This window comes from Hylobates moloch, unplaced genomic scaffold (assembly GCF_009828535.3).
Source record: "Hylobates moloch isolate HMO894 unplaced genomic scaffold, HMol_V3 SCAFFOLD_7, whole genome shotgun sequence".
Taxonomy (NCBI): Eukaryota; Metazoa; Chordata; class Mammalia; order Primates; family Hylobatidae; genus Hylobates; species Hylobates moloch.
This window is the reverse complement of record NW_026652282.1, coordinates 93,199,503-93,225,395: the sequence shown is the minus strand read 5'-3', so window position 1 is coordinate 93,225,395 and position 25,893 is coordinate 93,199,503. Positions and strand designations below refer to the sequence as shown.

The 25,893-nt window shown below is 40.6% G+C and overlaps 1 protein-coding gene across 1 annotated transcript in view; it reads left to right on the top strand.

Moving 5' to 3' along the window:
• Nucleotides 1-24,764, top strand: part of DCX (doublecortin) — an 87,043-nt gene extending 62,279 nt beyond the window's left edge. Inside the window, exons 4-5 of the mRNA XM_032757481.2 lie at nt 21,960-22,062; nt 24,075-24,764. Of these exons, the coding sequence (XP_032613372.2) occupies nt 21,960-22,062; nt 24,075-24,244 (273 nt within the window). The 3' untranslated portion in view covers nt 24,245-24,764. The remainder of the gene's footprint in view (nt 1-21,959; nt 22,063-24,074) is intronic.
• The last annotated feature ends 1,129 nt before the right edge of the window (nt 24,765-25,893 follow it).

Sequence of the window (25,893 nt, the reverse complement as noted above, 5' to 3'; positions counted from 1 at the left end):
AAAAAAACTTTTTCTTTAACGAGATTAAGAACCAAAATATGTGAACTTTTTAGAAGGCTAGCCTCCAATTACTAGAAAATGAAATTCATCCAAACTCTTTCTTTCAACTATGTGTAGGTTGAACAACCGTTGATCTACTATAAATGCAAAGAAAATGAGACTGAAAAGACTGCAGCTTGTCTCTTCACTTAGTGCTGTGGGTTGCTTTGTAGAGGTTGCAACAGGCCTGGTCCTTATTGGGATTAGGAAATCTCATCATGCAAGTTCCGTCCAGCGAAGGTTCCTGTCCCTCCGGCGTGAATCGTACTACCTATTTCAGTAAGAGGTACAGTGAGAAGGGGGCCTTTGGCCCTCCAACAGGTTGTCCTGCTGCTACAAACCATTGAAAACTAGAATTCTGATCCCAGCAGCCTATGCAAGAGGTGACTATAAACAGGGGCTGCTTTGCTTGAAGTGGAAAGGTTTGAGTTGAGCTCGTTCCAGGCAATCACACTGGCTGCCATTTTATACAGTCTATTTCTGTCTTCCTGTACACATCCCTCAATTTGCATTCCTGCTGAAACTTGCCACTAGTCCTGCCTTTCTGTGTGGGAGGTGGGATGGATTTGGAGGATAAAAAGAAAGGCCTTTTTGTGAGGGAGGAGAATACGGGACTTTCACTAGCTGTTCCTCCTAGATGTCTTCAGAGAAACATTTTGTCTCTTCGTCTCTTTGAGGGTTGTTACAGACTCTCTTTAACAGAGCCATCAGCCTTATTTCTTTATGTGTTTTACTTTTGACTGAGCTTGAACAAACTTAGCTCATTTTTTAAAGGGTAATTCACATAATGGGAAGATGAACTATAGGGAGATAGAGACAGAATTCTAAAGATGGTTTACATACAGAGGGTGATTCGAAAGGACAATCAAAGGCCTTCGATATATTTCACTAGATTTTAAGGGATATGAGAATGTCCGCTATTAGAAATTTATTCCCTCAGATTCAGTTTTGGCCCTTTCTAGGTATCCACGTCTTACTCAGGGTTGGGGGAATGCCTAGAGAGAACCATAACTGAATATTCTAGCATGAATTAGCTTATCAAAAATTTGCAGTTGACTCATCCTTTCCCAGTAATTAGTGACTGTTCATTGCCAATATATTGGACTTGGATCTTTTTCTCCATTCTTAAGGGAAACGAGCTTAATTGTGTAAGTACACAATCCTTAACAGGCTCAAAAAGTAACTGGTATGAGTCAAAACTTGGAGTAGCCAAGCAGTTTCGATGATTGTATAAACAAGGTCCAAAAGTCAATTTTTTTAGACTATTAAATGTAGGTCAGATGCAAGAAGAGAATTAAATTGTAACAGAATTGACTCAAATGAGAAACTTCCACCAGACTAATGGCTCCTTGAGGACAGGGGGCATGCCATGTTCTTCTCTGGGCCCTTAACAGTTACCATGGTGGCTGAATTATCATGAGCACTGAATGAATGTTACTCAGTAAGTGAATGAATTAAGACAACTTTCTTGAATAAAAGACCAATTCTAGAGTGTATTAATAATGTTGGGGAGTCCTTTATCATATAGATTTTATAAAATAATAATAAAAAGGATAGTTACTACTATGCCAGGAATGTGGAAAGTGCTTCACAGGGACAGAGAAAAAGACAGTAGATTTCTCTCTCTCTTTTTTTCTTTTTGCCAAAACAAGATACACTTTGGCAGCCTTTCTTGTTCTCATCTTATCCAAATTCATTTTCCCTCAGGTCACACATCTTTTGTGATGTGTAATTATAATCTGTATTCATATAGCACTAATGATTTTCAAAGCATTTTATGTGCACTATTTCTTTTTGTTCTAAAATTTAAAAAAACTTATGAAGCACTCAAAGTAGTATTCACTCCATTTTTCAGGTCAGAAACCTGAGGCACACACCATTTAAGTCTATGATCACACAGCATTGTGTGACTGAACAAGGACTAGAAGCCAGTCTCTTTCTACAATACTACCTGAGTCTCAAAATTCAGGGATGGAGATTTGTTTGAAAAACAGCAGTTGGTTCTACTGCCTTCATGGTCATACTTTTTGTTGTTCCAAATTCCTCCTTTATAGTCCCTTCTAGGCATATGAAGCTGACACTTGAGAAATGGCCAAACCAGACATTATCTCAACTTTGGGGTTTCAGTTTACTTTCCTTTTTTTCGTTCTTCAATACAGAGTTGATGCTTAATTGGCTCTAAAACACCATCGTGTAGGACATCTTTCTACCTCTGCTTAAGCCAGTTGGCACAAAAGTCTTCTGAAATTTGTTACCCAGAAGGCATTGCATCCTCTCTCTCTCTCTCTCTCTCTGTCTGCCTCAGCTTTCACTGACAGTCACAGGAGGAGCAACTCTTGTGCTAGCTGATAGTTCATTGAGTTGTTTCTTCCCTGGGGCTGGCACCTTTCTCACAGAGATTCAAAAGGCAGTAGGTCTAGTGTAATTGCCAGCCCAAACCCTATTTGGTGTTCCCGAATGAAATGAGTAGAGCAGTGTTGTACTGAAACCATAGATGAAGTTGGCCCTCAGAGCCTGGGAAGGATGCCAGGACTAGAACAGCTTGGAAAAACCAGAGGTCTAGGCAGGCTGAGTCATTAACCATACAACAGTTAGCAACTAGGAAATAAGCTTCTATTAGGGTTAAAGCAAGGCCAAGGGTCAAAAACAAAATAGCAATGAACAATAGTAACAGCAGCAACACCCTGGGGAATGAGATAAATTCTGCCTTAGCCCAGAAGCCTGCTGAGATGGAGCTGGTTCTTGGAGTGGTCAGCCTGGAATTCATAGGTGGAAGCAAGAAAGCCATCGTCAGAGGTGGGGAGTGAAGAGTATAATGGCCAGGGCTAAGGTAAATATCTTGGCAGTCATCAAATGCCCTAGACAGGGCTTCTCAACTCTGGCACTATTGACATTCTGGCCCAGATATTTCTTTGTTGTAGGGAGCTGTCCTGTGCATTGTAGGACATTTAGCAGCATTCCAGGCCTCTATGTCTTAGGTGTCAGTGGCACCCCTCCTCCAAGTTGTTACAACCAAAAATGTCTCCAGATATTGTCCAATATTTTCTGGGAGGAGGTTATTGGAGGGAGGCAAATCACACCTGGTTAAGAACCATTGCAGGCCAGGCACAGTGGCTCCCTCCTGTAATCCCCACACTTTGAGAAGCTGAAGCAGGAAGATTGCATGAGCCCAGGAGTTCCAGACCAGCCTGGGCAACATAGCGAAACCCCATTTCTACGAAAAATACAAAAATTAGCCTGGCCTGGTGGCTTGCGCTGGTAGTCCCAGCTACACAGGAGGCTGAAGTAGGGAGAATGGCTTGAGCCCAGGAGGCAGAGGTTGCAGTGAGATATGATTGCACCAGTGCACTCAAGTCTGGGTGACAGAAGCTGTGAATTCTGAAAGCTTATTGGCCTTGAGTCTTCTGTATTTACTAAATTATCTTCCAACCAGGGAAACTAAGGTAGCAGCTATAGGCATCTGCAACCTCATACTTCCCAAATGCTTTTTCATGTCTAGTGCCTGGCTCATCACTTGCATTAGACTGTTGCAATTCCTAATAACATTGAACACTTAGAATTTTCCCCAAATTCCACTTAATTGCAAACTCAGTGGTGAATCTGCTCATGGTTTTAATTTCTGAGCACTTAATATATGGTTTACATGCTAACTGGAACAAATGTGTAAATACTTTTTACTTTTTGCAGTTGAATTCTAAAAGATATATTGTTTCTGTTTTCTTATTGTTTACCTTGAGCTTGTCATTTCTTCATTTTCATTTATTTCCCTACTTCCATTCAATCATACCTGTTACACTGGAAGTATATAGTCGATAAGGTGGAACACCCAGAGGCCAGAAGACAGAAGAGGGAGACAGGATAGGGAATCTTGACTAAAGTCGTTTGGCAAAAACTGGGTCTAAGAACCTCTGTTCTGGAAAACAGTGAGTGCAAAGAACACTGTATCCTCTTACCTATCTTCCAACTCAGCTTGTTCCCTCATGAGCCCACATACTGACTGGTATGGTTTGGCTGTGTCCTCACCCAAATCCCATCTTGAATTGTAGCTCCCATAATTCCCATGTGTTGTGGAAGGGACTCAGTGGGAGATAATTGAATCATGGGGGCGGTTCCCTCCATACTGTTCTCGTGGTAGTGAATAAGTCTCACAAGATCTGATGGTTTTATAAGGGGGAAACCCCTTTCACTTGGTTCTCATTCCCTCTTCTCTGCCACCATGTAAGTAAGATGTGACTTGCTCATCCTTGCCTTCCGCCATGATTGTAAGGCCTCCCCAGCCATGTGAAGCTGTGAGTCAGTTAAACCTCTTTCTTTTATTATTGCCCAGTCTCGAGTATGTCTTTATTAGCAGTGTGAGAATGGACTAATACACTGACCCTTTCCTAAAAATGAGAGGAAGAAGTGTATATAATTTTCCCTCTTATTGTTGCTCTTGTGGTGGAATTGACTGTGTGTCAGAAGAAGCAGGAGATCACTGAGGAACTATCAGAATAGCTCTGTGGACTAAGACAGGGTACAGAAGAGATAACATGATATAGTGGAAATGGTCCTAGACCAGGAGCTCAAACCCAAGTTCTAGTCCATGTCCTTCTTTTGTAGACATTTGGTCTTTGCAAATCACCTAAACTTGGTTGACCCTCAGTTCCGTTATCCATAAAATAAACTACCTGTTTGCCTACATGGTAACTATATGGTTCAGAGGAGACAATGGGGTGACTGAAGCACAAAATGCGTAAAGGCTTTTACAAATGCAAAATGGTATTATTATTATTGCTTAGTCACTATTCACACATTTCCTATATTCTAGGCTATAACAACAGCTCCTTCCTTTTGCTTACAGTGGCAGATCTACTCTCCAGGACTTCCCCTCCAGATCTCCTTTCTACTCTCTACTCTATTCCACCCTGCTCTGTGTCCTGGGAAGCTGACTCTTATCAACAGGCTCCCTTGTTTTTTGGATTCCAGTTGTATTTAGCCAATGGGGAGCACTAACAAGGAGAAATGTGAGATTAGGCTATCTATTTCCAGGCACCCTGCCTGAGAGTTTGCTGGGCATCCCTTGACTGAAGGTCATAGCTCTTATCAGAGTGTTCTCTATATATAACTGTCATTCTCTCTCCCTCCCTCCGAGTTCTGGTTCCTGATACCGCCCCTCTCTCCTTCAGGCCTAAGAGTGGTAATGAACGTCACTATTACTATTCCCAAAATTCTACAGTGCCCTCTGTGGTTCTTCTATACCCTGCCCATACTTTTGTAATCAATCCCCTTTAGTAAACTCCACTCAATTTATCCACTCTAGGAGTGTCATGTATTTCCTACTGGTACTCTGACTGATGGTTGATGTACCCATGAGAACTCGTTCTTTCTTCTCTCCTAACCTTCTTCTTGCATAGCAAAATATACACTTACAGAGTAGTGGATATTATGTAAGGAAATGCAGTATGTTTATGGTCATTAGTATTCTGTCCAGCCATGTTGAGGTTAGCTCCTAAGTAACAATTTCAGAATATCTATAATCAAGCTGTATGTCCCTTACCAACTGGGCAGTCATGCTTTTTTTTCCTATCCTCAGCCAACCACTAAGGAACATTTAGAGGTCATGACTCTCATGCCTACACTCTCCTGAAAAGTTAGCATCCTTCCTAATTCTAGCAACCTGGGAGGCAATGGGTCTGATGCACACTCTAGTCTTTGGTTTGCCGTAAATCAGTTTGCACTCCTTTGCTTCCTTTGGACTCAGTTGGCAGAGAATGAGCTTATATCCTTTTGCTTCCTTTGGACTGGAGTCTCAGGAAGCCTGGGAAGGGGGGGTACAGTTAAGCCTCTGGGATTCCACGACAGCTGCCAGCATTCTGGCCCGGGTGTCACTGCTCATTAACTGTGTCCAACCTGGAATGTTTCATAGACTGTCAGAGCTAGAAGAGACCTCAGAAATCAACTAGTCTAGAGACTCTTAATTTGGGATCTGTAGACAAGCTTCAAAGGAATCCTTAACCCCCCTAAACTATATGGAAAACTAGCTATCTATGGGCATATATGCATTTTTTTCTAGGGAGAAGACCCACAGCTTTCATCAAATTCTCTAAAGGGCTTGTGACACAAAAAAGACATAGATCTCAAAAGGCTCTAGATCAGCACCTTCTCCTTACAGCAGAAGAAACAGACCTAGAGAGAAAGCAGTGAGCCAGTGTCAAGTTGTAACCTAGAATGCAGGTAGACAATAACTTTCTTTTTTTTTTTTTTTTTTTTTAACAAACCTTTCCTTCCCCTACGTGGTTCAAAAGCAATATCCCTCTCATGCTTTCTGTGTAGCAGACACCAGGAAACTGTTAAATGCAACAGATAACTGTAATGGGCCTTACAAGCACACTCTCTTATTTTAATTGACCTTACTAAACAGAACCTAGAGTTGTGTGGGGCCCAGAGCCAACCTTAGGGCTTAATGGTGCCAAGGGATCAAGCAGGGTTTTTCCACCCCAGTTCTTTCTGATGAATGGAGTTCTGTCTCGTCTCTGTTTCTCTGAGCCAATTTGTCCCCAGGGCCTTTTGGAAGGGCAGGTGTCAGTCCTGGGCATGTACTCAACAGCCCAACTCCAGCGCCTCTGCAGCTGTTCTCATCCTTGAGAGGCCCCCAGTGGGAGCTGACACAGACCCTTGGAAAAATGGCAAAGACAAAATAAGGAAAGAACACCCTCGAGCACTGAGGGGCTGCCAGCCTTCCAATCAGGCTGGTATTGCCTAGTTCAGGTTATTAAATCACCACTAGCTCCAGGTAAAATAGGGTAGAAAGTCTTATTCCTTCCCATCTCCCCTCTGTGCCCTTCTTTCCCATACCACTGGTATTTTCATGCTACTCAGAGTCTCCTGCTGTTTCTCCTTACCTGGGTCTCCCCTGTCTAGGAAATGCCTTTGCAGTATACCTTAGGTACCTATAGTGTCAGAATAAATTAGACAATCTTGAGTTCTAGTATCAGCTCTGTCATTAACGGCAATGTGACCTTGTACAGGTCACTGAACCGTCATGGATCTTGACATTTCATTTATTAAAAATGAGGCCAATGAACAAAATGAGGTAATGAAGATAAGGGCACCTGACACATGTAAAACAGTAAAAGCTATGTAGGATCATTATGGCCCTTCACCATTCAAAGATAAACTATTTTAAAGGTTGAAAACCATAAATTTGAAGACCAATATCTCAGCTGAGATCTGACAGCCCAGATTTAATATAACTGGGTTGCCTGGGGGAAATTCTAGAATGGGGAGAGGAGAGTCACCATTGGCTATGGGGCTAAGAATATCAGTGGAAAAATGAGTTGACAGAACACGATCTATTTGAAAAGTTTATCATGGTACTTTACAGCCAAAAGACCAATGTAAAGAGCTTCTGAGGACCAGTCACTCTTCACCAGGAAAGAGTGGAGAGCGATTCAGTCAGATCTAGTGGCTGGAGGATCAGATGGGAGTCAGTCTCAATATGACTTGCTATAGGAATAGGTAAACTGGCTGCACGGGGGCTGGGATTTCCCAGAAAATGATACAGATAGTAGGAAAAGAATATCAATTTTTCCCTCCACAATCAGCTAGTCAACACTTTTTCTTAAGGCCCTGGGATGGGTCATGTTCTGTAGCTAAGCCCCACAAGGCAAGCCAAAGGAAATCAATGTCTTCAAGAAATGGATGCTTTGATGGGTGAAAGAGGGAGAAAGGACAAAACTCATCATATAATGATCCAGGCACTCAAAGAAATGGATTTTAGTTGGGAAGGGGGTTGACATTGTGTTGTTTTTAGGCAAATAATCAGAAAACAAAAAAATCAAGAATTAAGTAAGCAAGTCAATTTCATCTCTTATGACTTACTCTTCCATAAGATGCAGAGGACAGTGATCACTAGTAGTCCAGAGATAACCTTATTATATTGCAATATCCTTAATTACGAAACTAAGATTTAATTATGCGTTTTAGATTCTTCTTACTCTTCCTTGTTACTACTATTAATAATAATTTTTAAATATGTGTTTTTTTGTACTTTAACTTACTAGGGATAGAATGGTGAACAAACAGATGAGGTCTCCACTCTTGTGGAGCCTAGATTCTTATGGTGGTGGTGGTTCTAGTTTATATTGGGCAATAGGTAAGACATCTCCACATAGGTGAAATTTGACTTCTGTTACTGTAATATGTCAGAATAAGTATTTTAAAAGGCCTTTTGGCTACAATATAAGTAAATTCTGAATAAATTTTAATAATCTTTTTACATTTCTTTTTTTAACAGTTTTATTGTTATATTATTCACATAATGTATAATTCACCCATTTAAAGTGTATAATTCAATGGTTTGGGTATATTATATTATTAATGTTTTTAATTTGGTCAAATATGTATAACATAAATTTTGCCATTTTAATGTGTGCAATTAATTTTAATAATTTTATGTGTACAATTCAGTGGCTTTAGTTACATTCACAGTATTGTTTGATCAGTATCTAGTTCTAGAACTTTTTAAACCTTTAACATGACAACCAACTGTTACCATTAAGCAATGACTTCTTATTCCTTCCTCCCACTAGCTGCTGGCAACTTCTAATCTAGTCTTTGATCCTATGAATTTGTCTCTTCTAGATATTTCATGCAAGTGGAATCACACAATCTTTGTCCTTTTCTGTCTGGTTATTTCACTTAACATAATGTTTCCAAAGTCCACGTTGTAACATATATTGGAACTGCATTCTTTTTTGTAGCTGAATAATATTCCATTGTATGGATATACCACATTTTGTTTATCCATTTCATCTGTTGTCTCTTCTAGCTCTGACAGTCTATGAAACATTCCAGATTGGTCACGAGAGCCAAAATTGACAAATGGGTTCTAATTAAACTAAAGAACTTCTGCACAGCAAAAGAAGCTATCATCAGAGTGAACCGGCAACCTACAGAATGGAAGAAAAATTTTGCAATGTACCCATCTGACAAAGGTCTAATATCCAGAATTACTAGAAACTTAAACAAATTTACAAGAAAAAAAAACCCATGAAAAAGTGGGCAAGGGATATGAACACACTTCTCAAAATAAGACATTATGTGGCCAGCAAACATAGGAAAAAAAGCTCAATATCATTGATCATTAGAGTAATGCAAATCAAAACTACGATGAGTTGCTATCTCACACCAGTCAGAATGGTGATTATTAAAAAGTCAAGAAACAATAGATGCTGGCAAGGCTGTGGAGAAATAGGAACGCTTTTACACTATTGGTGGGTATGTAAATTAGTTCAACCATTGTGGAAGACAGTATGGTGATTCCTCAGGGATCTAGAACTAGAAATACCATTTGACCCAGCAATCCCATTACTGGGTATATACCCAAAGGATTATAAATCATTCTACTATAAATACACATGACTGGCGTGAGATAGTATCTCATTGTGGTTTTGATTTGCATTTCTCTAATGATCAGTGATGTTGAGCTTTTTTTCCTATGTTTGTTGGCCGTGTAAACGTCTTATTTTGAGAAGTCTGTTCATATCCTTTGCCCACTTTTTCATGGGGTTGTTTGTTTTTTTCTTGTAAATTTTGTTTAAGTTCCTTATAAATTCTGGATATTAGACCTTTGTCAGATGGGTACATTGCAAAAATTTTCTCCCATTCTGTAGGTTGCCTGTTCACTCCGATGATAGTTTCTTTTGCTGTGCAGAAGCTCTTTAGTTTGATTAGAACCTATTTGTCATTTTTGGCTTTTGTTGCAATTGCTTTTGGCATTTTTGTCATGAAGTCTTTGTCCGTGTCTATGTCCTGAATGGTATTGCCTAGGTTTTCTTCTAGGGTTCTTATGGTTTTAGGTTTTACATTCAAGTTTTAAATCCATATTGGGTTAATTTTTGTGTAAGATATAAGGAAGGGGTCCAGTTTCAGTTTTCTGCATATGGCTAGCCATTTTTTCCCCAGCACCATTTATTGAATAGGAGATGCTTTCTCCATTGCTTGTTTTTGTCAGGTTTGTCAAAGATGCCTCCAGCTTTGTTCTTTTGCTTAAGATTGCCTTGGCTCTACAGGGTCTTCTTTGATTCCATATGAAATTTAAAGTGTTTTTTTTCTAATTCTGTGAAGAATGTCAATGGTAGTTTGATGGGAATAGCATTGAATATATAAATTACTTTGGGCAGTATGGCCGTTTTCACGATATTGATTTTTCCTATCCATGAGGATGGAATGTTTTTCCATTTGTTTGTGTCCTCTCTTATTTCCTTGAGCAGTGGTTTGTAGTTCTCCTTGAAGAGGTCCTTCATATCCCTTGTTAGCTGTATTCCTAGGTAGTTTATTCTTTTTTTGTAGTGATTGTGAGTGGGAGTTCATTCATGATTTTTTCTCTGCTTGTCTATTGTTGGTGTAAAGGAATGCTTGTGATTTTTGCACATTGATTTTGTATCCTGAGATTTTGCTGAAATTGCTTGTTAGTTTAAGGAGTTTTGGGGCTGAGATGATGGGGTTTTCTAAATGTAAAATCATGTCGTCTGCAAACAGATACAATTTTACTTCCTCTCTTCCTACTTGAATACCCTTTATTTATTTCTCTTGCCTGATTGCCCTGGCCAGAACTTCTGATACTATGATGAATAGGAATGGTAAGAGAGGGCATCCTTGTCTTGTACCAATTTTCAAGAGAAATGCTTCTAGCTTTTGCCCATTTAATATGATATTGGCTGTGGGTTTGTTATAAATTGTTCTTACTATTTTGAGATGTGTTCCATCAATATCTAGTTTATTGAGAGATTTTAACATGAAGGAATGTTGAATTTTATCAAAGCCTTTTCTGCATCTATTGAGATAATCATGTGGTTTTTGTCTTTGGTTCTGTTTATGTGATGGATTATGTTTATTGATTTGCGTATGTTCAACCAGCCTTGCATCCCAGGATGAAGCCGACTTGTTCATGATGGATAAGTTTTTTTGATGTGCTGCTTGATTCGGTTCACCAGTTTTTTTATTTTTTTTGAGATGGAGTCTCGTTCTGTCGCCCAGGTTGGAGTGCAGTGGCGCGATCTCCACTCACTGCAACCTCTGCCTCCCAGATTCAAGCCATTCTCCTGCCTCAGACCCCTGAGTAGCTGGGACTACAGGTGCCCACCACCATGCCCAGCTCATTTTTGTATTTTTAGTGGAGACAGGGTTTCACCATGTTGGCCAGGCTGGTCTCAAACTCCTGACCTCAGGTGATCTGACCACCTTAGCCTCCCAAAGTGCTGGGATTACAAGCGTGAACCACCGCGCCCAGCCTGCCAGTATTTTATTGAAATTTTTTGCATCTATGTTCATCAGGGATATTGGCCTGAAATTTTCTATTTTTTGTTGTGTTTCTTCCCGGTTTTGGTATCAGGACGATGCTGGCTTCATTAAATGAGGTAGGGAGGAGTCCCTCCTTTTCAGTCGTTTGGAGTAGTTTCAGAAATAATGGTACCAGCTTCTCTTTGAACCTCTTGTAGAATTTGGCTTTGAATCTGTCTGGTCCTGGGCTTTTTTTTTTTTTTTTTTGGTTGATAGGCTATTAATTACTGACTTAATTTCAGAACTTGTTATTGGTCCATTCAGGGATTCAATTTCTTCCTGGTTTAGTCTTGGGAGGGTGTATGTGTCCAAGAATTCATCCATTTCTTCTAGATTTTCTAGTTTATTTGTGTAGAGGTGTTTATAGTATTCTCTGATGGTAGTTTGTATTTCTGTGAGGTCAGTGGTGATATCCCCTTTATCATTTTTATTGTGTCTATTTGGTTCTTCTCTCTTTTCTTTTTATTAGGCTAGCTAGTGGTCTATCTATTTTGTTAATTTTTTTAAAAAAAACCCAGCTCCTGGATTCATTGCTTTTGGGTGAGCAGGGGGGAGTTTTTGTGCTTATCTCCTTCAGTTCTGCTCTGATCTTAGTTATTTCTTGTCTTCTGCTAGCTTTTGGATTAGTTTGCTCTTGCCTCTCTAGCTCTTTTAATTGTGATGTTAGGTTGTCAATTTGATATCTTTCTAGGTTTCTGATGTGGGCATTTAGTGCTATAAATTTCCCTCTTCACACTGCTTTAGCTGTGTCCCAGGGATTCTGGTACGTTGTCTCTTTGTTCTCTTTGATTTCAAAGAACTTCTTGATTTCTGCCTTAATTTCATTGTTTAACCAGGAGTCATTCAGGAGCAGTTTGTTCAATTTCCATGTAATCGTGTGGTTTTGAGTGAGTTTCTTAATCCTGAGTTCTAATTTGATTGCACTGTGGTCTGAGAGACCGTTTGTTAGGATTTCAGTTCTTTTGCTTTTGCTGAGGAGTGTTTTACTTCCAATTATGTGGTCGATTTTAGAATAAGTGCCATGTGGTGCTGAGAAGAATGTGTATTCTCTTGATTTGGGGTGGAGAGTTCTGTAGATGTCTTTTAGGTCCACTTGATCCAGGCTGAGTTAAAGTCTGGAATATCCTTGTTAATTTTCTGTCTCGTTGATATGTCTAATATTGACAGTGGGGTGTTAAAGTCTCCCACTATTATTGTGTGGGAGTCTAAGTCTCTTTGTAGGCCTCAAGAACTTGATTTTGAATATGGATGCTCCTGTATTGGATGGATATATATATATAAAATAGTTAGCTCTTCTTGTTGAATTGTTCCCTTTACAATTATGTAACGTCCTTTGTCTTTTTTTGATCTTTGTTGGTTTAAAGTCTGTTTTGTCAGAGACTGGGATTGCAACCCCTGCTTTTTTTTTTTTGCTTTCCGTTTGCTTGGTAAATTTTCCTCCATCCCTTTATTTTGAGCCAGTGTGTGTCTTTGCATGTGAGATGCATCTTCTGAATATAGCACACCAATACATCTTGACTCTTTATCCAATTTTCCAGTCTGTGTGTTTTAATTGGGGCATTTAGTCCATTTAAATGTAAGATTAGTATTGATATCTGTTAATCTGGTCCTGTCATGATGATGCTATCTGGTTATTTTGCACACTATTTGATGCGGTTTCTTCATAGTGTCATTGGTTTTTATATTTTGGTGTGTTTTTGCAGTGGCTGGTACCAGTTTTTCCCTTCCATATTTAGTGCTTCTTTCAGGAGCTCTTTCAAGGCAGGCCTAGTGGTAATGAAATCCCTCGGCATTTGTTTGTTTGGAAATGATTTTATTTCTCCTTTGCTTATGAAGCTTAGTTTGACTGGATGTAAAATTCTCGGTGGAAAATTCTTTTCTTTAAGAATGTTAAATATTGGCCCCCAATCTCTTCTGGCTTGTAGAGTTTCTGCTGAGAAGTCTGCTGTTAGTCTGATGGGCTTCCCTCTGTAGGTGACCTGGCCTTTCTCTCTGGCTTCCCTTAACATTTTTTCCTTCATTTAGACCTTGGAGAATCTGATGACTATGTGTGTTGGGGTTGATCTTCTCATGGAGTGTTTTAGTGGTGTTCTCTGTATTTCCTGAATTTGCATATTGGCCTGTCTTGCTAGGTTGGGGAAGTTCTCCTGGATAATACCCTGAAGTGTGTTTTTTGGCTTGTTTCCATTCTCCCTGTCTCCTTTATGTACTGCAGTCAATCGTAGGTTCAGTCTTTTTGTGAAGTCCCATATTTCTTGGAGGGTTTGTTCATTCCTTTTCATTCTTTTTCCTCTAGTCTTTTCTGCATGCCTTATTTCAGTAAGGTGGTCTTCAAACTCTGATATCCTTTCTTCTGCTTGGTGGAGTCGGCTATTAATACTTGTGTATGCTTCATGAAGTTCTTGTGCTGTGTTTTTCAGCTCCATCAGGTCATTTATTTTCTCTCTAAAGTGGCTATTCTAGTTAGCAGCTCCTCTAACCTTTAATCAAGATTCTTAGCTTCTTTGCATTGGGTTAGAACATGTTCCTTTAGCTTAGCATAGTTTTTTCATTACCCATCTTCTGAAGCCTACTTCTGTCAATTCGTCCATCTCATCCTCCTTCTAATTCTGTGCCCTTGAAGAGACATTGAGATCATTTGGAGAAGAGGTACTCTGGGCTTTTGGGTTTTCAGCATTTTTTTCATTGATTCTTTCTCATCTTCATGAGTTTGTCTAGTTTCGATCTTTGAGGCTGCTGACCTTTGCATGGGGTTTTTGTGGGGGCTCTTTGGTTGTTGTTGATGCTGTTGTTGTTGCTTTCTGTTTGTTTGTTTTTCTTTCGATGGTCAGGTCCCTCTTCTGTAGGGTGGCTGTGATTTGCTGGGGGTTCACTTCAGGCCGTATTCATCTGGTTCACTCCATGCCTAGAGATGTCACTCAAGGAGGCTGGAGAACAGCAAAGATGGGTGTCTTTTCCTTCTTCTGGTATCTCTGACCTTGAAGGGCACCAACCTGATGCCAGTAGGATCGCTCCTGTATGAGTTTGTCTGATAACCTCTGTTGAAGGGTCTCATTCAGTCGGGTGGCATGGGGAACAGGACCCATTTAATGAAGCACTTTTTCCCTTGGTGGAAGGTGTGTGCCTCACTGGGGGAAAACCCACTCATCTGGGCTGCCTTGATTCCTCAGAACTACCAGGAAGAAAGGCTAAGTCTGCTGGTCTACAGAGACTGCAGCCACCCTTACCCCTATAGGTTCAGGCCCACGGAGATCAGAGTTCTGCCCCTGAGCCTCTGACTAGAGTTAATAAAGTTCCTGCAGGGAATCCTCACCCAGTGAGGAAGGATGAGTCAGGGTCAGGCCTGAAGAGGCACTCTGGCCACAGTCTGCCACAGCCAGTGTGCTGGGCTGTTGGGGACATGTCTTGGGACCAAGCAGTATAGCTCCCTGGCTCCAGCAGGGGAAAAGTGTGGCCTGGAGCTATAGAGATGAATGCTGCCCTTCCCCCACCCAGGGAGCTAAAATGTTTGGATTTTATTCTATCAGTGATGGGCAGGCTTTCAAGGGTTTTAAACAGAAGAGTGATATTCCTGATTAAAATTATAAAATACTACTCTGATTGCTTTATACAAAACAGAATAGGTATTTGTGGGGCATGCGGAGGGCATGCTGCCTAGAGAACAGTTATGAGACTATATTGTAGTGTATTTTAGACTAGTAATGTGATCAGGGAGAGGGAGAAAAGTGGCTCCTAATGAAAAATTACTCTCAGGTTTCTGGTTTGGGTAATTGTGTGAATTGTGCCTTTTCTTTAAGATAAGGAAGGCTGAAGGGAAGTAAAATATGGAGGAGAGAAATAACAGTTTAGTCTTGGGCATATTAAACATGGAATGCCTATTAGACAAGCAAGTGGAGATATTGAACAGGCAGTTGGATGGATATACATGTCTAGAGTACAGGGGTAAGAAGGACTTGGAGATATCAATGTATGAGTATTCAGTATATATATAGCATGTGTCTTAGTTAATTGTCTGTTGCTTATAACAGATTACCTGAAGCTGGGTAATTTATAAAGAAACATAATTTATTTCTTACAGTTCTGGAGGCTGTGAAGTTCAAGGTCAAGGGGCCAGATCTGGTGAGGGCCTTCTTGCTGGTAGGGACTTTCTATAGAGTTCCGAGGTGGTATAGGGCATCACATGGCAAGGGGACTGAACATGCTAGCTCAGGTCTCACTTTCTCTTCTTATAAAGCCACCAGTTCTCCTCCCATGATAACTCATTAATCCATTAACCCATTCATCCAGAGCCCTCATGACCCAATCACCTCTAAAAAACCCCACCTTTCTTTTTTTTTTTTTTTGAGACAGAGTCTCGCTCTGTCGCCCAGGCTGGAGTGCAGTGGCGCGATCTCGGCTCACTGCAAGCTCCGCATCCCGGGTTCACGCCATTCTCCTGCCTCAGCCTCTCCGAGTAGCTGGGACTACAGGCGCCCGCCACCACGCCCGGCTAATTTTTTGTATTTTTAGTAGAGACGGGGTTTCACTGTGGTCTCGATCTCCTGACCTCGTGATCCGCCCACCTCGGCCTCCCAAAGTGCTGGGATTACAAGCGTGAGCCACCGCGCCCGGCCCCACCTTTCAATAATGCCATATTGGGGAGTAAGTTTCAACATGAGTTTTGGAGGGGACAAACATTGAAACCATAGCAATGTGTAAAGCCTTGGAACTGGATATGATCACCTAGTAAAAATATGTAAATAAAAAATAAAAGGGATGTAAGACCTGATCACTGGGGCTTTCAAATACTGGAAGTCTAAAAAACGAAAAGAATCTAGCAAAAGAGATTGAAGCAGAAGGAAATTCAGAAGACTGTAATCTCACAGAAGCAAAGAAGGAAAAGTAGGGAAAAGAACTCGATCAACTTATATCCAGTGTTGCTGATGGGTTGAGTAAGATGAGGCCAGAGAAGGACCATTGGATTTGACAACATGGAAGCCATTGTTGGCCTTAACAAGAGCAGCCTTGGTGGTGCAATGGGAATGGAAGCCTAATTGGATTGAGTTGAGAGGAGAATTACAAGTATGAAAGAAAACATAAAATACCATAAACGTGGAAGTGTTTCAAAAACAGTAAAAATATCACACAAGTGTAAGTGCCATTGTTATTATTTCAGCACAGATTTTAGGAAAGTTCAGGGCATTGAATAAAGAGATCTGTGAAAAAAAAAAAAAAGAAAAGGCACTACAGAACCAAGGAGATTGTTGCGCAGGCAAAAATGTTGTCATGAAAAACCCGCAAGTAAGGCTTCAAGATAACCTCAGAAACATGAGTTTGATTAAAAAAAAAAAAAAAAAAAAAAAAGTCAGGGTTGTTTCCGAAAGGTTGCTGCAGTTCACCAAGCCAACTCTGTGTCAACCTATGACTGGAGCGGGTCCAGGGCTGGTAGGTGGGAAATGTTCCAAAATACGAGTAGCAGTAACATTTAGAAAAAGCCTCATATATGTTTACTGAGATTTTATTAACTCATTTTGCAAAATTTCCCTGCCATTCTTGATAGGCAAGGCACACTGTTGGCAAGACTGAAAAATCAGTGTGGTTTGTGTTCCTTGCCACAGTTTTTCCCTCTTCTTTACCACTCTGGCCACTCCTCCTCATAGAAACTCTCTGCCCTCCTCTTCACCCTGAATTCCACCAACAGACAACTCTATGTTTTGCCTGTGTAGAAGGTTGGCAGGTGAGTCTAGGCAATTGTGCTGTGCATAGCTTTGGAAAATCAGAATACCTTACTATAGTCAACAGGATGCAACTCTTCCTAGGGCTGTTAAGAAAAAGATACCTACCTTTGTTTTGCAATCACCTCTGCATGGAGTACCTCCATCAACCTATATCCCACTCATCCTTCAAGACTCAGTTTTTCTCTGTGAAGCCTTCCCCAGTTCATAATTAGAATTGTTCTCTTTGTCCTCTGTGCTTCCCTTGCTCTTTGCATCTTTATAATAGTGCTAACAGCAGCCTACCTTGTATTCCAATTATTTGTGTAATCCGGACTTGCTTATTATGTTGTCAACTCTTTGAAGACATGGCCCTTTATTAGACATTTCTGTATCTCTTACAGAGTTCCTTTGCCCTAGTAAGTGCTTAATGTATCAATATTAGTAGAATTGAACTGAAGAAAATATTTTACAAGTTAAAAGTGAGCATCATAGATAATGTGAGCAAGACCTTACTTCTCAAGAAAACATTTATTTCTAAATAGTTAGGTAAGTGAAATGTAGAATCTACTAGAACCAGGCATGTTCAAAAACGAACTGCCAGCATCTGTAATATGTCGATGGAGAATCTAATCAAGCTTAAATCAAGTCACACAGTGAAGTTTCTATTTGCAGCTAATAGACTCAAACTTCTCTGACACAATGATCTGTTGTCTCCATTTCCCTATGTGTACTTTGACATTTAAGCCACTGGACTATCCATATAATCTATTGTTCACGCTAATGCACAACCAAGCTGGCTTCCCTTCCCCCAACACCTGCTGTTTTTTTTTTTTTTCAAAGGAAGAGCATTGAGTTAATGGTTCAATGTTAATGTGAGTTGATTTTATTAATTTTGTGCTGGAAGTTGATTAATTATAAAGGTAGGTGTCATGCCTTTGTGTTCTCTTCCCTGACTTAAAAATCCAAGTATGATTCATACTGAAGCTGATGTCAGCAAGACCTTTGATCCCTGAGGATGCTGTAATGCTGTAAGTGATATTATGATGATTATTATATTTACTATTTCTGTTGCCCCCCTTGTAATGGAAATCATATCTCAAAAAACTAACTGGGAAAATCATACATGTGTAATGTTAGCTAAGGTGGACTTTGTATCACATTACCTCCATGGAATTTTAAAAAGCAGGTGTTAAGTGAGTGTGAGTTTCATTTGAGAATTATTTCTTATATTCCATTCTTCTTCTCCTCCTCCTTCTTTTCCTTCTTCTTCTACTTTCTTTTCTTCCTCCTTCTCCCTCTCCTTGTCCTCCTTCTCCATCATATACTTGGTTGTTGTTACAGTAATGAATAGAGTTTGGTTGTCCATAGATTAAGCATATCCTTAAAGAAGCTTATTTTTTCAATCTGGTAAGATGTTCTAATGCATAGCAGGCATTGATTAGGACAAATATAGATTTTCCTGTCTAGGCTATAGATATGCCTTTGAAGTCAGTGCTTTAGGATAATATGTTCTTTCAGGCAATTGAGTTATTTTGTCCTGAATTGAAGCAGAACACCTGAATGCTAGTCCCAACTCTGCCATGAGCCAGCTGTGTATCCTTGGGACACTTCGACTCTCTGTGCTTTGAGTTCCTCTTATTTAAGATGGACAGCATTCTATTTTCCCAACCCTGTAACAAAGATAGGGGGCTGCTGTGTCTCAATAGCCAAGACATTTAGGAAAGCTGGGTATCCACATGCACAAAGTGCATTTGTCTGCATTTGGGAGCCAGTAAAATGTGGAATGGGATCACACAAAGACATCTGATGCTGAACAGCTGGATTGTAGCATGATTGTGTTTGAAGCCAGCCACACCATTGTGAGTCTGTCAGAAGCATAGGGGACTTTGCCTTCCTTAGAAGCTCCCCCAAAGAGGGGTTATCCAAAGGCTTTTCCCAAAGCCTGGGTGTGGGTGGAGAGGCTTGTGGTTGGAGGAGGGTGGATCATTGTAACAGCAACCCCTAGAGCAATATGTAAGACATTACTTTCCTACAACAGGATATCATGGCATGTGTCTGAGATGGCTGCTTTGGAGCTTTTAGGTTTTCTTCTTAGGAAGCAATTTCCACAAATACCTCCATAATGAATGCTCTGGTGACTTTGCAGGGAAGGTTGCTGTTTGAAGCATTTACTAAATTTTTTTTACTAGTTTCAATTTTCTATTTCTTTTTGAACTAATTCGATTATTGAGTCTTTTCTTTTCTTTCTTTCTTTTTTTTTTTTTTCGGAGTCTCTCTCTGTTGCCAGGCTGGAGTGCAGTGGTGTGATCTTGGCTCACTGCAATCTCCGCCTCCCGGGTTCGGCTCACTGCAATCTCCGCCTCCCAGGTTCTAGCGATTCTCCTGCCTCAGCTCCCCCGCCCCCCAAGTAGCTGGGATTACAGGTGTGCACCACCACGCTGGACTAACTTTTTGTATTTTAGTAGAGACGGGGTTTCACCATGTTGGCCAGGATGGTCTCGATCTCCTGACATCGTGATCCACCTGCCTCGGCCTCCCAAAGTGCTGGGATTACAGGCGTAAGCCATTGCACCCGGCCTAGACTTTTCTTTAAAAATCATCATTTCGTTTGTTTTCAAACTAATTAGCATAGTTATGTGAAGAATAGTTTCTGAATTCACATTATTTCTACTTTCTTGTTCCTAAATTTGTATACTTGTGTTGCCTTTTAAAGTCTCTAAATGCTAATCTCCGTTGTCTGCTGCAGTTGATTTCATCTTTCTTATTCCTACTTTTCTGTCTTTGTATATCCTTACAAAGCCCCCGAATATTCCTATTTCTTACCTTCTTTGCATGTAGCTGAGGCAGAAACAGCCCTAAGTAAATTTTCACTATGTGATAAGCTCTCTACAAGGAACCACAGGAAGATGTAGAGGAAGGTATAAATTTGGCTGTTAGATTCAGAAACCTGTGATACAATGGGGAGAACTAAGTGAGTCCTCATGAAAATACAGGCAGGTCTTGAAACAAAGTGCTAAATCCTTGAGACCACTAACAGAGGGACACTCACGGATGAGGTATTCCTGACTCATGACCAAAAATAAAGTCAGCTAGTCAGGGTCAAAGGCAGCCTCGAATAGGAAGATATGGCAGAGATCTTCAGGGTCAAGGATGTGACGGCAGGTAAATAGTTCAGAGATATTTGGTGTATCAGAGTTAAGGGCTCTGTGTTTTATTGAGCCAAGGTCCAAGATATTGGTAGGAGGTCTGCAGCTAGGCTCAAAACCATGTAGCCTCTGTCATTGGATCCACTACTAGGACAATATGCAGGATGCCTATTGAACTAACAGTGCTAACCAGTGACTAGGGTCATTGGACATGGTAATCAATAGCTTTCACAGCACCAACAGATACTCCCATCCTAGCACTCATGACACTAAATTGAAATGCTCTATTTCAATGTATCTCACCTCATCAGACTGTGAGCTCCATGAAGTCATGGCCTGAGTCTTCTTCATCTTTGTCTCCCCAGTGACTGATCTATATGTAAGTGCTTTGTATTGCCAAGTGGTTAAAAGGACAGGCTTTGAAGTTAGATAGATCTGTGTTTATTTGGCTTCATTGATCTCCACCTGGAAAACTTACTTATTGTCTCTAGGTCATAGTTTTCTCAAGACTAAAATAGTAATGACAATAAATACTGACTTCTAGAGTTTCTTGTGAGGGTAAAATGAGATGACAGATTTGGAAGTACTTACCAGAGTGCCTGTCACAGAGTAAGCATTCAATTTGTTGGTAGCTCTGATTGTCATTCTGTGATCGTGGAATGAATGGATGAAGGACAAGTGGGCTGAAGAAAGGTGTTGGCCAATTTGATGAGGTCAAGACCCAGGACTGGAAAGAGGCTTAATGAGAGTGACCCTGCAGTCCTTCAAGTCGCCTTCTCTTCTCTGGGCATCTCTTGGATGATTGGGAGGCTGACACAATGGGGATAATCTTTAAGTATATCTCCTTTTGTGTAAGGCTTGCAATCATTTTGGCTGGGAAAACAGGGATTGAGTTAACCTTGGGTGGGGGTGATGTTATTAATATTAATATTTTTCTAATGTAACATATTGCTCTCTGCACCCAGCAAGCTGTTGTTAGTTTGTGAGCACCATGCCTTTGGAAAGCCATTGCTGGCAGCTTGAATGGGAAACTTAGAACAATTAGAGGCTTTGAACACTTTCAAACTAAGAGGTGGGATAAGCATGTTTTGACTCTATGGTTCCTCCAGGGGTTTCCCTGATGTGCTGGACTAATTATCAGATGTAATTAGGAAAGCCGAGAAGTGGGGAGACTGCAGGGAGCAGCATACTTTCCCAGGGACCCTCATCTCTTTGTGCAGAGAGGGGGTTGGGGAGACTGTCTGTCTGTTGTGGAGAAGCAGTAATGCTTAGGATGCTAGCAGGCATGAGGGTCCTGGGAACATGGCTCTACCAGTAGAAACTCAGGCCTATTGGGACCCATTGCTCATGATGAAGTTTTCCTCTTCTGGTTTCACAGGAAGAAATGGTATTCTGTGCCACTACCAGGTTCTCGGCCAGCTTTTAGCAAAAGTTCAATTTTTGTGTGTCCAAAGCAGTTAAGAAATGATGTCCTTCCTTTAGAACTCATTCAGATGAAGCAGCACATTTCCACTTCTGGGTCAGCTACAGTCAGACTGCAGAAGATTTTTCTCATCTTCCTTGGCCCAGTCCCTCACCCTAGAGTTGGGCCAGGAGCTTCCTGTCTTTGAGGCTCTGAGAAAAGGTGACATTTGTAGGGCCATCTGGGAGCTGAAGATGATGGCCTAGATGGGAAGCTTTTCTCCTTGTCAATGTAGTGTGAGGTTCATTGTCACAGTACCATCATATACAATCAGTGTTTCTGCTTTCTCCACAGGTAACCTGTCTCCATGATTTCTTTGGTGATGATGATGTGTTTATTGCCTGTGGTCCTGAAAAATTTCGCTATGCTCAGGATGATTTTTCTCTGGATGAAAATGGTAAGCATAACCACTGGGTTTTATTGCTCCATGGTTCTCTCCCCTTCTATCCTTTAGGATTTCCATGGGTTTGTATGGCATGGAAAACATCCACGCATGATCCTTCAAGGGCTTATAATGTTAGTCTTTCTCCTGCATATTTGGATACATGGGTCATGACCCATGTAAGACTGAAAGACTGACTGGATGTCCCAGAGTCCCAGGCTCCAAACTCAATAAAACTCACTATCTGCCCCAATAGTGACCATGTTTCTTGAACCATATATTGTGTCACATGGGATAACAGGCACAATCAGACCACAGGAAGGAATATTTTCAGTCAGAACTTGGATATTATACATATCCTTTTTTCTCCATTCAACGTCCTCCAGCTATTTAGCTCATGATTATGGTTCCAATTTAGAGAGATTTTTCCACGGTATTCTTAGTGTCAAACCTTTTCACACCGTCAAACTTGCTGCCCCATTTGTCTGCCTTGTGATTCAGGATTACAGAGGGTTATTAATAATAAGAAGGATCTAATCGTCTTCCCATCTCTGTTTGTTTGAGTCCAAGCTCCAGGTATACATTAAAGGTTAATTGGCTCACACAGCAAAAAGGGTAGAATGTGATGCTGATGGAAAGATACATTCAGAGCATATTTCCCATTTAGGAGAAGCAAAGTATGAAAAAAAATCAAAGGGAATTTTGCTAATATAGACTTTATAAACAACTCAAGTGACAAGAACCCTCTAAGAGGTGGCATTTCTGCTGTGTTCCCTTTAGGAAGAGGCAATGACTATAGAATATCTAAACAAACCTCAGGTTATGTCCAATTTCCTATACCTTCTGTATCTTCAGCTCTGGACAGTGATCACTAAAGGTCACCAACCAAAACAAGAAGTGAAACAAACAAAAAGGGGCTTTCTGCTGAACTCAGTTTCCTAAAATATTCAATTTACTAGAAAAGCTCCTCTAATCTTTCTGTTTAATTTATATTTCAATGCACCTTTAAGTAGGAGGCAACAAGAAAGTGTTTAAAGGAAAGGAAAGACTATATCCTCTACTCTGCTGTTTGATTCCCCTTTGTGCATCACAGCACAAGGTTGGAAAAACTGTAGTAGAAAGAGCACTAAACTGGAACTCAGGAGACTTGACTTTTAGACCTTGTTTTACTAATTTCTTGTTTTGTGGCCCTAGGCAAGGGGGTTAAGATTTTTGTACTCTCATCAGCAAAATGAGAATAATAATCCTTCCAATAAATTAGCACTATTAGTGCCCAAAATGACCATAGAAGGGGATGCTGAGTGACCTGCATAGAAAGGGTATTCCAAAGGTGTCAGACTGAGGCTAGGGCAAATACAAGAACGTTTGGCAGACTCTCCCACACACCAGCAAGCTTTCTTAAGTTTTTAGTGGCAGAGTCACTGCTGGCCCATTTATTCATTAAACCCCCATAAGGGATTGCGATAACATACATGGGAAATCGAAAAGAACTCGATAAATGCAAGATTGTGGTGGTCATAGTGCTTATTTATATAAAGTGACATGATATCCACCATGTGACTATTACAATGTGTGTGGCATGTAATAGTAAGTGGTAGCTCCCTACCTTTCCTTCAAATTACTCAATGGATGTTTCATCTGTGTAGCTGTAACCTCTGAGCTGTTAATCTCTAATTCAGGGAAATTAATTAAACATTATATCAATAGGTGCTATTCTGAGACATAGCTAGCTTGTCCATAAATGATTGAGTTGACTATTTAGTTGCCTACTTGACCTGTTTATGGACTCTTGCCCTTGTTTTCATAATTCAGGGGCTTAAACACCTAGCTTAGCCCAGGTGGCTTTTGAAGGTTTCCCTAATGCCTCCCTCCCCAGAACCATGGCTCCTACTAATAATAAGGACCACATTGTAGTCCTGACCTATTTAGGTCCTTTGGCCTGTGGTGGTTATTGTGGTTTCCAGAGGCTGATAACATGCTGAGCCTGTTTTATCCTCTACTAAGCTGTCTGTGTCCTTTTGCCCCAGAATGCCGAGTCATGAAGGGAAACCCATCAGCCACAGCTGGCCCAAAGGCATCCCCAACACCTCAGAAGACTTCAGCCAAGAGCCCTGGTCCTATGCGCCGAAGCAAGTCTCCAGCTGACTCAGGTAACGACCAAGACGGTGAGTGCTCTTTTCCTAACTGTGCACGCTGACTTCATTTATGGAGTACAATACTCTCTGCATGCAGAGGAATCAGTTCCTCATGAACACCACTGTGTCTCCATGAAACCCTATTCTATCAATTCAGAGACTAAAGCAGTCAAACTTGTTTGGAGTCATGGAGGCACAGCTACAACCATTATTCCACTCAAATGGATGCAAACCAGAAGCCTGGCCCATTGTCTATGCTTGCTGTAATGCTTATTTTCATGGTTGTCATCATTTTCATCATCTTCAACATCATGTGGCAAAAAACATATTCAATGGAATTATCAAGTTAACCATAAACCTGAAATTAAAAATCAGAATCAAGGAAAAGAATATAAAAAACAACACCCCAAAGTGTCAACGTAGTTGACTCACTTGAGCTTCAAATTTGACTCTGAAGTAATTAGAAGCCAAAACAAAAAGGGAAACAAGTACACTACATATATATGCCATATATATAGGGGACAAGATAAATTGTATAAACCTCACAACTGGAAAGTAAAGCACAGACCAGGTTCTAAAAGAAAACAAACAGATTTGCCATAGAAGATTTTATTTAGTGGATAGTGAGTTATCTAAAACATGTGGTCTATTGATCACTGCCAACCCATGAACTGTTTGTTACCAGTCACTCTGTGGCAAGATTAGGAGCTTGTGCCAAATGTAAATAAACTATGCCATTAAGCAAACCACTTAGCTCAGCTGACTTTTTTTCAGAGCCTGATTTTATTGATGAAGGCAGCAGTATGTTGATTTGCATTCTGATGTGAACCCTATCTTGTCTTGGACCCACAGTTTGAGTGACACTGATCTAAGAGGCAATGTCTTCCATTATGTTATAACAAATATCAAAAATAAAAGGCTTTAGAAGTCCAAGTTCAGAAGCTTAGATTTATGCACAATTTGAGGTTCTTCACACTAAGGAAAGTGTATGGTCCAAAATACTTATACATTTGTCATCCCAAGGCTCAGAGTTTATCATGAGAATTCTTGCAGTCTGAGAGCCTTGGGAAAACAAAAGGGCCCTTCAGTTTGGGGCATCATGAGCAGCCTGATGGCTATGAAATGCTTGTGCCAAGATGAATAGCCTGTTCTGCCTGCATCACACTGCCAGGAGCATGCATATCACCAGCCATCTCTATTCTTGGGTTGAGGAAATTAAAGTATGAAAAGGCAGCCCAGGCTTTTAGTATTTCCATGTCTTTGCACTCCCTGTTCCCCCATACCTGGAATGCCATCCCTCTAACCCATCAGCCTTTTTTGCTTGAAAACTCCTATTCATCATTCAAGACCTCACATAGAGATAATCGTTCCAGTCTCTGCAATACCATAGCATGCCATTCATATCTTTGGGGTAATATTCACCATACTGTGTTGTCAAGTATGTGTTTACCTCTCTACTTCCCCAATTAAATGCTGAGCCCCTCAAAGGTAATGTGGTCGGTTCATTTTCATATCATCAGTGCAGAGCATAGTGCCTGGCCCCTAGTAGATGCTCCAGTAATATTTGTGAATAAATAGATGCACAACAGTACCTATTTTACCCAACATGGTGCTAGAGACCAATCAGGCATTTAGATAATGTTTGCTGAAGAAATAAACAATACATGTGCCTTGATGCTATCTTGTTCAAAAGTACAGAAGAGCACATAAA